This window comes from Haliotis asinina, chromosome 6, assembly GCF_037392515.1.
Source record: "Haliotis asinina isolate JCU_RB_2024 chromosome 6, JCU_Hal_asi_v2, whole genome shotgun sequence".
In the NCBI taxonomy this organism is placed as follows: Eukaryota; Metazoa; Mollusca; class Gastropoda; order Lepetellida; family Haliotidae; genus Haliotis; species Haliotis asinina.
In genome coordinates, this window is record NC_090285.1 from 24,854,417 (window position 1) to 24,867,441 (window position 13,025).

The 13,025-nt window shown below is 38.4% G+C and overlaps 2 protein-coding genes across 2 annotated transcripts; one reads left to right on the forward strand and one right to left on the reverse strand.

Moving 5' to 3' along the window:
• The first annotated feature begins 2,378 nt into the window (after positions 1-2,378).
• On the forward strand, positions 2,379-7,328 carry LOC137287410 (glutathione S-transferase 3-like). Its single transcript, XM_067819677.1, has 6 exons — positions 2,379-2,487; positions 3,516-3,567; positions 4,214-4,346; positions 4,846-4,978; positions 5,664-5,798; positions 6,336-7,328. The coding sequence occupies exons 1-6, from the start codon at positions 2,404-2,406 to the stop codon at positions 6,459-6,461; spliced, it is 663 nt and encodes a 220-aa protein (XP_067675778.1). The 5' UTR covers positions 2,379-2,403; the 3' UTR covers positions 6,462-7,328.
• Positions 7,329-12,131: 4,803 nt separating this feature from the next.
• LOC137287760 (uncharacterized) lies at positions 12,132-13,025 on the reverse strand. The gene has a single exon (XM_067820151.1). The coding sequence runs from the start codon at positions 13,023-13,025 to the stop codon at positions 12,132-12,134; it is 894 nt and encodes a 297-aa protein (XP_067676252.1).

The following is a 13,025-nucleotide window of genomic DNA, read 5'->3' on the forward strand; positions in this document are numbered from 1 at the left end:
CCCAATAACTGACTTACAATGTTAATTTAATTGTGAGTCTGCACTTTTCGGAACATACATGTTCGTTGACATAGTGTCAACATAAAGCCTGACATGTTCTTGAGTTGTGAATTCTTTTGAAAATGTGAATGGACATATGTGCAAAGTTGGTTCCGCAAGTGCCGTTCTATCGGCATTATCCGCCTATTGCGACAAGTGGGGTTTGCCGTGGATCTATTCCACCTCGTATCCGCTCGGGTATGTTAGTATGACTCTGAATTAGTACCTATTGTGTGTGCATTTGTGTTTAAGTGTTGAAGAATGTTGGCCATGTATGTGTTCTGGCTACTGCTATACATAACAGAACTTCATAGTTTGCAGTGTACTCCGTTACTATAAGCCTACCAACCGAAGGCAAAGTGGAGAATTGAGTTTTTTTATTTTATCTTTTTTTATATTTATTTATTTTTTCTTTTATTGTTCATTTGTTTTAAGGAAAACACGTGTGGCTAACGCTAAGATATAGGATGTTCAATAACTGTGTGTTTCATGTAATGAATGTGTAGGTTATTATATGTAATAAATATTTGTATCGGTTAACCAAATTTCAATGTGGTAAAGCTATGTGTACATTCGTCAAACTGATATGTTGTATTGCAAGCTGAGGATTGATATGAATATGTTATAACAGCAGCTACGGATATGTGTTTTAGATGTGATAAAGCATCTAATTTCATGTGTAAATATACATCACTATTGAAGACATTGTAATGGTTAGGCTCTAAATGTTCCGTGTCCTATGTATCAGTTGAAGTCAAACGGGGAAAAAGTTTGGGCCCACGATAAAATATATGGTACTCCTCTGTAATGTTAGGAAAAGGGTGTCACTGGAAATATTTTCAAGTAATCAAGAATGTGTTACAGTATAAAAACGTTTGTGCATTTGTAAAGATTGTTTCTCGCCGTAAAGATGTCTTCAAGACGTCATGCGGCGTAAGACAATGCTTTACGTTAAACCCTTCATCCTATTCAAAATGAGTTGGAAACACAACTAGAGGATAGCAATATTTGGAAGTGACGCCATCAGGTTATTACTTTTTGCCAATGACGTTGACCTGGTATCGGATTCTATATTTTCGAATCTTTCTGTAATAAATGGGTCATGAAAGTATATTTAGATAAGTCAGATATTATTGTGTTTTGCAGTGGTGGCTATCTTAAAAGGATTGAAAAACAAATGGTTTGATAAAGGTATGCAGATGTCAGTAACTACACAATACAGATACGCACATGTGAAATTATTACTTTGCAAATCAGGAAAGCGTTTTTTTTTCATATATTTAGCATGTTTAGTAACTATGCTGATATGCCACTTAAAACAGTTACTAAAATGTTTGACACTAAAATATTACCAATTGTTTTGCGTGGTTGTGAGATCTGGGGTTGTAGATATCAAGAATTTATTGAAGAAAACGTTGACTGATCTGACTTTAGATGTGATAAGTGTGACAACATGGCTGTCGAAGATGAATTTCACTTCATTTTGAAGTGTCCTTACTTACCCTCAGAAATAACTTGAAAGCATTCCACACATTTCAACATTGAAGGCCTCGTGGCCCAGATTACAAACAATGTTGAATAAAGACTTAAAAGCATGGGTATTTTTATTGGCGGGGCGGCGAGTGCGCCATCCCTCACCAATTAACTATCACAAGGGATAAATATTTCAAATCATGAATTATGAAGCCTCTTATTACTAACAATATTTCTCATTTAATTATGGCATTGTTTTAGAAGAATTAGATTTATTAACTGATTTGTAACTAGATAAATATTTTATAATTAGGAGTTTGTATTAGTAACTAAACTTTTAGTGGCTGTATCCTCGAGGGGGGTTAAAGTACTGTAAAAGTATTGTCCTCCCGAGAGGGTACGTAAGTCCAAAAACATTGGAAGTAAATTACAACCTTCCACTGTTAAAATCGAAGCGTATGTGTATTTTCATTCTATGGCTAGATGTGTCTAAATTGCTAATATAATGCAAATAGGGCAAATGAGTTTTGCTACATAGGGCAAATGATGGCAATGTGTAGTTGGCTCGTTTTGACGCTTTTTTATCTATTGCATGGGCTATTATCTGATAACGCTAACTCTGCCAGAAGGTGCATGTAGCATTCTAGGTTATTTACCCTGAAGTTGATGGCCTGTCTGACAGTCTTTCAAACGTATTATCTAACCACAGATTTATATTTTTAAATTTGATTTAATATAGATGTCCCATCTTGATAAAGTTGTTTTCAGTTCAACTGAAGTAAACGTTTGAGTTATGTAAGTTGTTTGTGTTTATGGCAACATCATGCTATGCCCAGAGGAGACTAGGCGTTAGTCTAGTGAGATGATTGTCATCGTCAGCAGTTACGCAATATGGCGACGGTAAGACTCACATACTTTGATGGCCGCGGACTAGGTGAAATCGTGCGATTCACACTAGCAGCATGTGGTATTGAGGTATGTTCATTAGTGATATGCAATTATTTTGTTTCATATTCCTGAAATGTGTGTATATATGTTTGCGCCAAAGAATGATTTGTACTGAAAGACAGAAGAGGCCCACAGATAGAGTGGAAATATCAGCCACAGAGGCGAGAGTTGACCGAGTTGTGACGTGATCACGCTTTGCATAACAATGCTGTACCGTAATCAAAGATATCCATACATGAGGCCGTTGCGAAGGTTAATCACCTACTGCAATGGTGCACATAAGCAGCGTTCTTTTAACTACATTACAGAACAAATGAATAAAATGTGGTTTAGTTTTACACCGCCTTTAGTAATATTCCACCAATTTGCTTCACTCTTGTAACCACGCATGGAATCGAACCCGAGTCTTGGTCATAGCGAGTTAGTGCTTTAAACACAAGGCTACCCCGTCGCCCCTATTCACCTGGAAAACATGTAACAGTATACACTAACATTGCATACTATTTTAGCAAAAGCGTGCTGAACATGCTGTACAGTAACAAATATGCACAGTCTTTGAATGACATTTAGAAGAGATCCAAATATAGGGAAATCAACTGCATATCAACCAAGAATTGTGATGGACACGGGATGTTTCAGAATAGATTCTTACCCCTTCATCGGTTGAATGAAAGAGTTATAATTCTGTATAAGAAATTTACACAACAGCATGTCTCCACATGCATAGATTTGCAGGTAAGACTATGTCTTAACGGTGGGACTGGGGGACTGCCCAGGGTGTCCATGCCTAATTCAGCCAAATATATATTACGGTTAGCCATCGCCATATACGCTCTTATGAACAGAAGACCTAGTGTCACGACTGAATAATTTGTATGATATGGAAACGTTGTGGATATTATTTACCGAAAATATCCAGCTAAAATGTTCCTATAAGACTGCATCCGTTACGTTATAAATTTCAGCACTTCATGTTAAGTATTCTCAGCTCACATGAGATAGAAATACATTTTGAAGACAATTTGACATTACCATTAACTCTAGGTTTCTTTCAGTTCACCGAAACACTTCTCGAAGAGAGACAAGAATTTGAAAAGTTACTGGAAGGTAATCGTGTTATTCTCCAAGCAAATAGTAGCTTTGTTAATTATAAAGTAGCATAAATGTTTCTATTTAAAATATTCCACCGTCCGCTTGACCAATGCTTGTCATAAAATATCACTGGCCAAACCAGTACCAGGTTGTAGCGACTGAGAGGCACGAGCAGAAGATGGTAGTGTTCATTTACGATATCAGTATCGAGTGTGATTACTTGTTACAAAGAGGTCTGATTGGAGTAAACGGCTTTTGATAGGTCATGTGTATTTCATCTCGAAAGATGACGTCGCCGCAATGATGGCATTATGATATCATGAACATCGAACTTTGACCTGCACCACTGCATTACCCACAAACGGTGCTTTCTTTTCAGCATGCCGTAGGCGCAATATTTGTGAACTACGACCTTAAAGTCGAGGAGATGACTTCATCTAGTTTTTGAGACGTCCCCCTGTACAGATACAATGAATTAATTATACATTAGACCCATGTGAATTTAAAAAGTAAAATCGTACTTATACATCTGCAATATATATATATATATGTGTGTGTGTGTGTGTGTGTGTGTGTGTGTGTGTGTGTGTGTGTGTGTGTGTGTATATAAAGCAGATGTATAAGTATATATATATATACCTTGCGTGTATATTTGTTCCAGAAGGGAAACTGGTGTTTCGTCAGGTGCCTCTTTTGGAGATAGATGGGCTGGAGCTGGTGCAAAGAGGTGCCATTGTGAGATACGTGGCCAAGAAGGGAGGATTGTATGGAAACTCCATTGAAGAGACATCCAAGTGAGACTGATCATTCGAAACTTAAATTTCTTCAGGGATATATTTTCAATTAAATTTGAACATAGTCCGTATTATGATAAGTGTCGCTTTACAAACCATACCATAAGTAGTCAGAGGATGTTTACCGCTTGTCCATGCATTTGCAGTCCCCCCACCCCCACCCCCCACCCCCGGAACATGCTCACAAAATCCCGAGGAATGGCTTCCTTTAACAAATAGGTGCTGTGACATGCATAAAACAGTTAAATATACGGGTTTTAATACAACGTAATTAGTAAAACGTTCCATACATACACAAAACGTTCCATATATACACAATAAACTCCCATTTTTTCCCAAATGTGTTTTGAGGAATGAAGTATGGGGAATTATGCATCCATAAATGCATAGCTCCTTTTTCTGTTGAATATTGAGTGATGTCTTGGTAATAAATGGTTAAGCTTCCGAATATGTTATGTACATTGTATACACTGAATGTATGCATTATATATTTTTTCAGGATTGACATGTTCTACGAAGGCACTCGTGACTTCTTCGAAAGCTTTCACTACATGGTCTTCCAGGATCCAAAGGTGGTGTTAGCAACAGCCAAAGCTAAAGGTCTACCGCGCTATCTGCCTATCTTTGACCAGGTTAGATGTACATTCAAATCTTGTTGTTGTATCCCCAGACAGACAGACACACACACATACACACGCTCGCACACGCGCGCACACACACTCACACACCGAAAAAAACGGGGATTTTTTGTAACGTTTAGTTAGAAATATGAAGATGAGATCGGCATGACACATTTCACACTATTCATGTATTTTAACACATGTTATCTAAGAATACGAAATGTTTTCGAAATCTCGCGTTAGATTAAGGTAATGCCGGCATGTAATTTGCTTTGATTAGTAGAATGGATGTAGATGAATTGTTCCAGTGCTTTATCGGTATTTCAACACGTCTGAATGTTAACAATTAAAGAAATACATGTACACGTATGTTTGGTTCGCTATAATTCAACTAAAGTGAAGCAATAAAGTCAATGAAGACTATTCAGATGGCAGCAACTGTGGCCATGTCTCCAAACTAGGTCTATGCTTCAGTGTATCCAGGGTGATCAACCGTTGGCGTAGGGTAACATGACATAGGCATTCGTTTGCTCTTTGTCTGGCTGAAATGATATGTCATGAATGTTTCCTTTAAGTTGTTCATGAGGCTTCCAGATCATCCTTGAGCCCATCTCTTAAAAACGCAACATCCACACCACTGACATCTGCAAAACCTAACAGAAATATAGTGCAATTACATGAGTCTTTTTCTACCCAGGCCCTGAAAAAGAACGGGACAGGCTTTCTGGTGGGCAACTCAATGACTCTGGCTGATGTTGGGCTCATAGAGGTCCTGCTCATCGTTACGGAATACTTTGGAGAGGAGTCACTCTCAGACTATCCGTCACTGAAGGTTGGTCCTCATTTTTATGGTAGGATCACCGCACTTGGTGTCTGTTGGTGGTGTTATCATTGCTCTTCTTTCTCTACGGGACACGTTACATTATGACAGAATATGGTGTTATGAAGTATCAGACAGAATAATTTTGTCAATGCAAATTGAGGTTCTTTTGGATAAGAAAGAAATTCAAGGCAGGCATTCATTTACTTTATAGTATTAGATACGCACAGTGTTATCTTTCGATTTTCAACTTGAAACAGTATGTTGTCTCAGAGAATGTACAAGCAAATAAATACAACATAAAACAACATGAAATACATGCCGTACAATTAAAGAGCTGTAGTCTAAAATTAACTGAATGTATCAAAACTTACAAATTACCTATCTTCAGTATATTAAATCTTTGTATGAACGTGGCCCAGATAAATATAGCATAGGTGTACTCACTCCCAGACTTACTTTGTCTATTATTGAGAACCCAAAGTCATATAAACTGGAATGTTAAAACTTAATCTTATCGTGTCCTTCTACTGCACTGTTGCATTTCAGGCTTTCAAATCAATGATGGTCTCACAGGAAAGGATTGCTGCTTTTCTGAATGGCCCTCAGAGGAAGGGCCCCAACACGGAAGCTTATGTCGAAACATGCAAAAGGGTCCTGAATATGGACTGGTAGACATGGACTTGTAGGACACACTTACCATCTGCAACATGTTGAGTGTCCAGAAGTAGAGACTTGCAAGGGCGTGGCGATTTGAACTTTGAACTAGAAAATGCGAATATTAAATGTGCAAGGCATGCCTGAGCTTTTTACCAAAATCAGCGTCACACAATCGCATTGACCGCTTAATTGATTAGATATAATAGAGAAGGTCTTCGAAGGAGATATGTTTAAACATTGGCATAATTAATTCCCTTGAACTCGTTTTTTAACATGTGATCAGGACCAATCACCAATTCGTCCACCAGCTAGGGGTGTGTATACGAACAATCAGTAACTAAGAGTACCGAATGGTATTATCTGATCTTTAAAAAATGTAGGAGGAATATGGCATAACACGTAATCGTAACCGATATGGTGTAAACAATGATTTAACATTAGTCTTCTGGTGCGACATTTTGTCTTATAGTGAAGAGTTGTTTTGTTTTCTAAACTTCTATCAAGTTATCTCAGTCAGTGTATATGCTATATGGATATACTGTGTATTCTTCTTTCAGAACAAAGCAGTTAGTTTTTGTTATGCTGTAGTTCATATCTAATACATCGCTACATTCTGCTGTTCCTGGTCACATTTCTATTTTGTCCATTAATGCTTCTCGGTTGAATCAGCTGTTCTTTTTGATAAGTTGAATGAAGACAATTCTTATATAGGACAGCGAGTAGTAATTCCTAGTGGTATTGTTAATTGCAAGACAGAAAATATCTGTACCAAGGCCATAAGATAATCTTGTTGACTTTGTTGACTATTGTCTAGAAATAATGTCATAGACGTTGATGCTTCCAGATATGCTTAAAGGAAAATAAATTATGTGTAATTCCCAATATTCATGTTCATTTGCTCTTCGTACTGGTATAACTGCCTGGACACTATCACAGAATCAATGGTGTGTGTATATAGCCATCGCTGTAAACTTCAGTCATATAATGGCAATGCCAAACATCCCGAAATATCAATACCAATATCATATGTCTATCAATATTAATCAATCCATCAGTTCAACCCACCAACCGACCTATCTTCAGATTGGCCGTACAATACCTGTGGAAGACGGCAGAACAGAGATAATTACGTATGTTTTGGCCATGAGAGCAATAGTACAGTGATAATAATATCAATAGTAACACAGTTAGCCGAGCGCCGAGTGGTTTACATAATCTTCTTTACCTGCCAGACAAAAGTGATAAAAAGAGTCAGTGAAATCAGACATATTTCATAATTTAGATCTGAAAATCATTTGACCATCTCAACTTCGTTAAAGCCATATTTAAATTTGATGGTTGAACTGACTTTGTCCCAATAGCAAGAGAGACTTGAGAGCTCAATACATTGTTAAACAGGGCGAAGCAGAATAGAAAGTATCATCTAGCAGGAGACGTATTACCATGACGAATTGAAAAAGTTGTAATACTGAAAGCATTTTGAAGTTTATACAATTTACTTTACTTACTTACAATTTACAATTTATTTTAATGGACATTCCTCGGCTCTATATTTACCATCCTTGTGTACTTTTTGACGAATACACTGGAGCGTTCGTTGTGCATCCTGGTAAAATATTATTGAAAGTCTGTATCGTGTTTTGTTCACGTCTCGTCAAGAGCCAACATATATTGTGTGCATGAAATCATGTTTAGTTCTTTTAGTTCTTCTAAGGTGTTCGATATCTTCAGCTATAGGCCATCAATGTTTTAACATAAGACAGAGATATAACTGATGTGTCAGGGCGATGTTTTGATGGTGCTAAGACTGCATAAAAATATAATAATTAAATGTTTCTCCAGGGCGGTAGGACTTTGTTTTATTATTTTTTTATAGCAAAAAAGTGATGAGGGAGGAACACATTTATACTTTTTCTGTTGTATCCGTTTCGCTGGACCCTTTGGTTTCCTGGTTTCTGCAGTATCTTCCTGGTTACTTCCCTTTGTTGGGTTTTAATGACGTTGGCTAACTTGAATCAGTTTGTTTGATGTAACAGGTGATTTTACCCTTTTTTCTAAAGTCTTCAAGAGACTTGCTCAAATGTTTTCTGATATCACGGATTCTTCTTGTACAAACGTTACAAGCTCCATATTGTTTATTGTTTTTTAGTTTCAGGTTTGCTTGACAAGTTCTTATTCCTTGAAAGACTGGGACTCAGCAATGACAGGCCAAGAGCTGTCATGTTTACATGTTTCCATACTCAGTTACCTTTTCTGTCGCATATCTCAAAGTGCGCGATGTTGAGGCATGGTGCACTCACAGCCTGCAGCCGAGTGAGCTCACTCAGCCAAGGTGTCATATGATATCTCCTAAAACTGTTCTTTCCCATGTTATATTTTCTGCCTGCTGTGGTTTGTTTGGATCCATACACATTCAGAAATGAAACACATATAGATGTAAATAGTTCGCCGCCTTAAGGACACATTTGCCATACTACATGTTTAAACGAATCAAAATGACCTACCGTTATGCCATGGTTACATTCCGTATCCTTATGGTATCCTGTCGAAAAATGCCAACATGCCACATATTAGCGCCGACAAGTCTTGGGTAGACTGGCGCAAGTCTCTAATAAGTTTTATCACAAACCGTTCATGCACTGCCCCGCGCTAGACTAACTAGACAGTATTGCCATACAATAACGAGTTTCAACGAGTTTAACCTTTAGGGTCCGCTTAAAGCAATTGCTATAATTCAACAAACAAATGGGTTCAGTTTGTTTCTTGTACTCATCATCATTACATGATCATTAATTCTCATGTTCTTCCACATTTCATCATCATCATCATCATCATCATCATCATCATCATCATCGCCGTCCTCATCGCGGCAGTCGATTCAAGAAAATTTGTAAACCCACAAAGTTCCATCTTCGCCGCAGCGAAGCACATGGTCCACTATCGTTCCCACCTTTCAAGTTACCTCCCTTGCCCCTTGGGCATACAAAATATGGATCGCAAGCCGAAACGATTAAATTTGTCAGTTACAAAATATGTATCCCAATCCGAAAAGATTAAATGTTTCATCTACATTCCCGGCCCCTAAATGTGTAGCAAATTCCAGAAAGCAAACATTTATCCCTTTTTAACAATGAATACACTTGAAATCAAAATTTCTATTCCGATTTTCTTTCTGTTTCACGTTACATTCAGCAATATTCCAGCTATGTGACAGCATCAAGTCAGATGCACACAATCCAGTGGTTGACATTACAAGCAATATAATGCCATACATAACATGACTTGGTGATAACCAGTGAATCTGTCAAATGATCCCCCACAAGCATGGGCAACAGAAAAAATCAAACCAAATTTGACTCCCAAGGCCTCAATTTCACGAAACAAATTAGTCTCAATGACATAGTTCAATCACAGAATCTCTGTAATAGCTCATTCAACATGTTCCAACAGACAAAGTTTGTGAATGGGTCTCAAAAACAATGAACCCCTCAACTTCACTTCCACGGATCTCACCAGTCCATCTTTTCCAGGAAATGTCTTTGTGACCCTAGCCAAAGGCCATATCTTTCGAGGTGTGTTTTCTTCCATCACTAAGACAACGTCACCAACTCTCAAGTTCTCACTGGGCTTTAACCACTTCTGGCGTAACTGCAAAGTAGGTAGATACTCTTTTATCCATCTTCTCCAAAAACTATCAGAAAGAAACTGTACATGTCTCCACATTCGACCATAAACATCTTCCTTTCCAAATTTACCTGGTAGTAATGACACATTTGAATGACCAAAACAGTCAACTCCAACATAAGTAAATGGTGGTTTGTAAGGTGTCACCCTTTCTTTGGGTAAATTTGCCATTTGTTGTGAGTTCTGGATACCCTGATGTCGACGACACTGGACACATTTTCGGAGTATCTTGTTGATTGTAGTACGTGCGTTGATAAGCCACAACCTTTGCCGCATGTGAGACAGAATATGTTCTCGTCCAGAATGTCCAAGGACCTCATGGTAGTGAGATGATATGAGATTTCCAACCTGATGATTCCTCGGAATTATCATAGGGTGTTTGGATTCTTCTGGAACAGGGGCGTGACCCAAACGGCCTCCAACACACAAAACTCCATGACCATTCAAGACTGGATGAAGTTTGTAAAGTTTAATAGATTTCTTTACTTGGTCACCTCTAGTCAGACAATCTATTTCCTCACGAAAATGACATTTCTGTAAATACTTCACAAGCTGAACCTCTGCAGTTTTCAGCTCTTGTACAGTCGAATATTTCTGATAATTAGTTGATGTCAATTCTGTCCCTTTTGATCTCTGAAACAGCCACTGTTTGAATCTCAGAAACCATGCTGTGGCTTTCTTCAGTTTCAGCCATGATGAGAACCTCTCCAGTAATCTGTCCATACCACACACTGTTGCATTCAGCTGGACAAAATATTTTGCTGTGTTCTTGACTTCTGGAGAATTTTCTGATACCTGTAATATCTCAGGCATTACTGGCCATCTATGCTCCTCTTACCATAAGAAACTTGGACCTTGAATCCATTGATCACGATGAAGAATTTCATCGGCATCTAAGCCACAGGATGCATCATCAGCTATATTCAAGTCTGATCCAACATATCGCCAACTGTCCGGTGAAGACCCTGAATGAATAGCACTCACTCGATTCGCCACAAATGTTTTGTAACACGGAGACTTACTCTTGATGTAATGCAAAACAGTCATACTGTCACACCAAAAAATGGACTCCTCAATGTCCAATCTCAGTTCTCTGCGTAACAGTTGATCAATTCTAACAGCCATCAAAGCAGCAGATAATTCAAGACGAGGTACTGTCATTTGCTTCAAATGCAAAAGCGCAAGTCGAGATTTTCCCATCACAAAAGCACAATGTATCTGTCCTTCATTGTTGACTATTCGTAAATAGGACACTGTGCCATATCCTGTCAATGATACATCGACAAAGTGATGCAAATCGCACTTGAAGTTTTCAAACCCTGAGGGGATTAAACATCGATCAACCACGAAAGTTTCTATCAATGGCAATTTCTCAAGCCAGACAGACCATTTCTGAGCATTGTCTTGTTCCAGTGGGTCATCCCAATGTTTATGTAATCGGCATTCACTTTGAAAGATAACCTTTGCCTTCAGGACAACAGGGCAGATGAATCCTAAAGGGTCATACACTGAACCAATAATGCTCATTAATCCTCTCTTCGTAACCGGCCTAGATTTATTCAAGGTTCGAAATCCAAGTGTGTCATATTCTGTACTCCATTTTACTCCAAGAGCTCGCTCTTGAGGCAGGAAGTCTCTAGTTAAGTCAATGTTGTTTATCTCTTTCGCTCTCTCTTCATTTGGAATAGAATCCAACACAGCTCTATTGTTACTCACCCACTTTGTCATCCTAAAGCCTCCCTGTGACAGTAGCTTACATAGCTGCTTAATGAGTCGAATGGTTTCATCTTCTGCAGACACTGACTTTAAACAGTCATCTACATACAAATTTTCATGCACTGTTTGGACTGTTTCCTGACAATAGTCATTAGCATTGTCCTCTGCTGTTCGTCTGACAGCATGCGAAGCACAACTGGGGCTCCATACCCCACCAAACAAATGTACAGTCATCCTATACACCTGAGGTGGTTTAGTTCTGTCCATGTTAGGCCACCACAAAAATCACAGTGCATCCTTATGCTTGTCACTAACCTTCACTTGGTGAAACATAGCTTCAATGTCTCCCATGAAAGCTACTTTGTGTTGACGAAATCTCAGAAGTACACCAATCAGTTTATTGGTAAGGTCAGGTCCCTGTAGGACTTCCTTATTTAAACTTGTTCCTTCACACTGTGAAGAACAGTCAAATACAATTCTCAATTTGTCAGGTTTTTGTGGAGTTACTACTGCATGGTGAGGAATATAACAAACTGGCCTATCTCTTGTAATGATTTCATCATCAGGCAACTTTTCTGCATATCCCTTTTCTAATAGGTCTCTTATTCCATCTTGATATTTTCCAGACAAGTTCTTATCTTTAGAAAGTCTCCTATACAGAGATTTGAATCTTGCTTCTGCAATAGCATAATTGTTTGACAACTCTGGATTTTCAGACTTAAATGGAATGTCCATTTTATAATATCCATGCTCAATTTCCACACTTTGGTCCCATAAGTTGATAACTGTCTCATCATCCACAGACATAGCAACTTCACTCTCCATTCCATATGAATCCACTTTCCAGAACTTCTCCACTAAAGACTGTAACTCACAATCCTTTTGTACAGCTTGGACATAATGAGAAGTTACAGCACCTGTGCTGCCACGCTCCAGTGGTCCATTTATGACCCAACCTAACATTGTTCTTGATGCATAGGGTTCATCCAAACCTCCTCTACAAATGTCGATTGGTGCCAGCGCTGAAGGATTGTCCTGTCCAATTAGAAGTTCTACCTGTGCACCTTCAAGTTCATGCAGACTGATATCTTTTAAATGTGGCCATTTGTCTAAGTCTGTTTGAGATGCTATACTGCTTGCGAAAACTGGAATGTCAGGAATCACAAATACATGATGCAT

Coding starts and splice junctions, on each gene's coding strand:
- LOC137287410 (XM_067819677.1), top strand. CDS start 2,404: ATGGCGACGGTAAGACTCACATACTTTGATGGCCGCGGACTAGGTGAA. Junction 2,488..3,515: donor TAGCAGCATGTGGTATTGAG/GTATGTTCATTA, acceptor GGTTTCTTTCAG/TTCACCGAAACACTTCTCGA. Junction 5,799..6,335: donor CAGACTATCCGTCACTGAAG/GTTGGTCCTCAT, acceptor GTTGCATTTCAG/GCTTTCAAATCAATGATGGT.
- LOC137287760 (XM_067820151.1), bottom strand. CDS start 13,025: ATGCATCATGTATTTGTGATTCCTGACATTCCAGTTTTCGCAAGCAGT.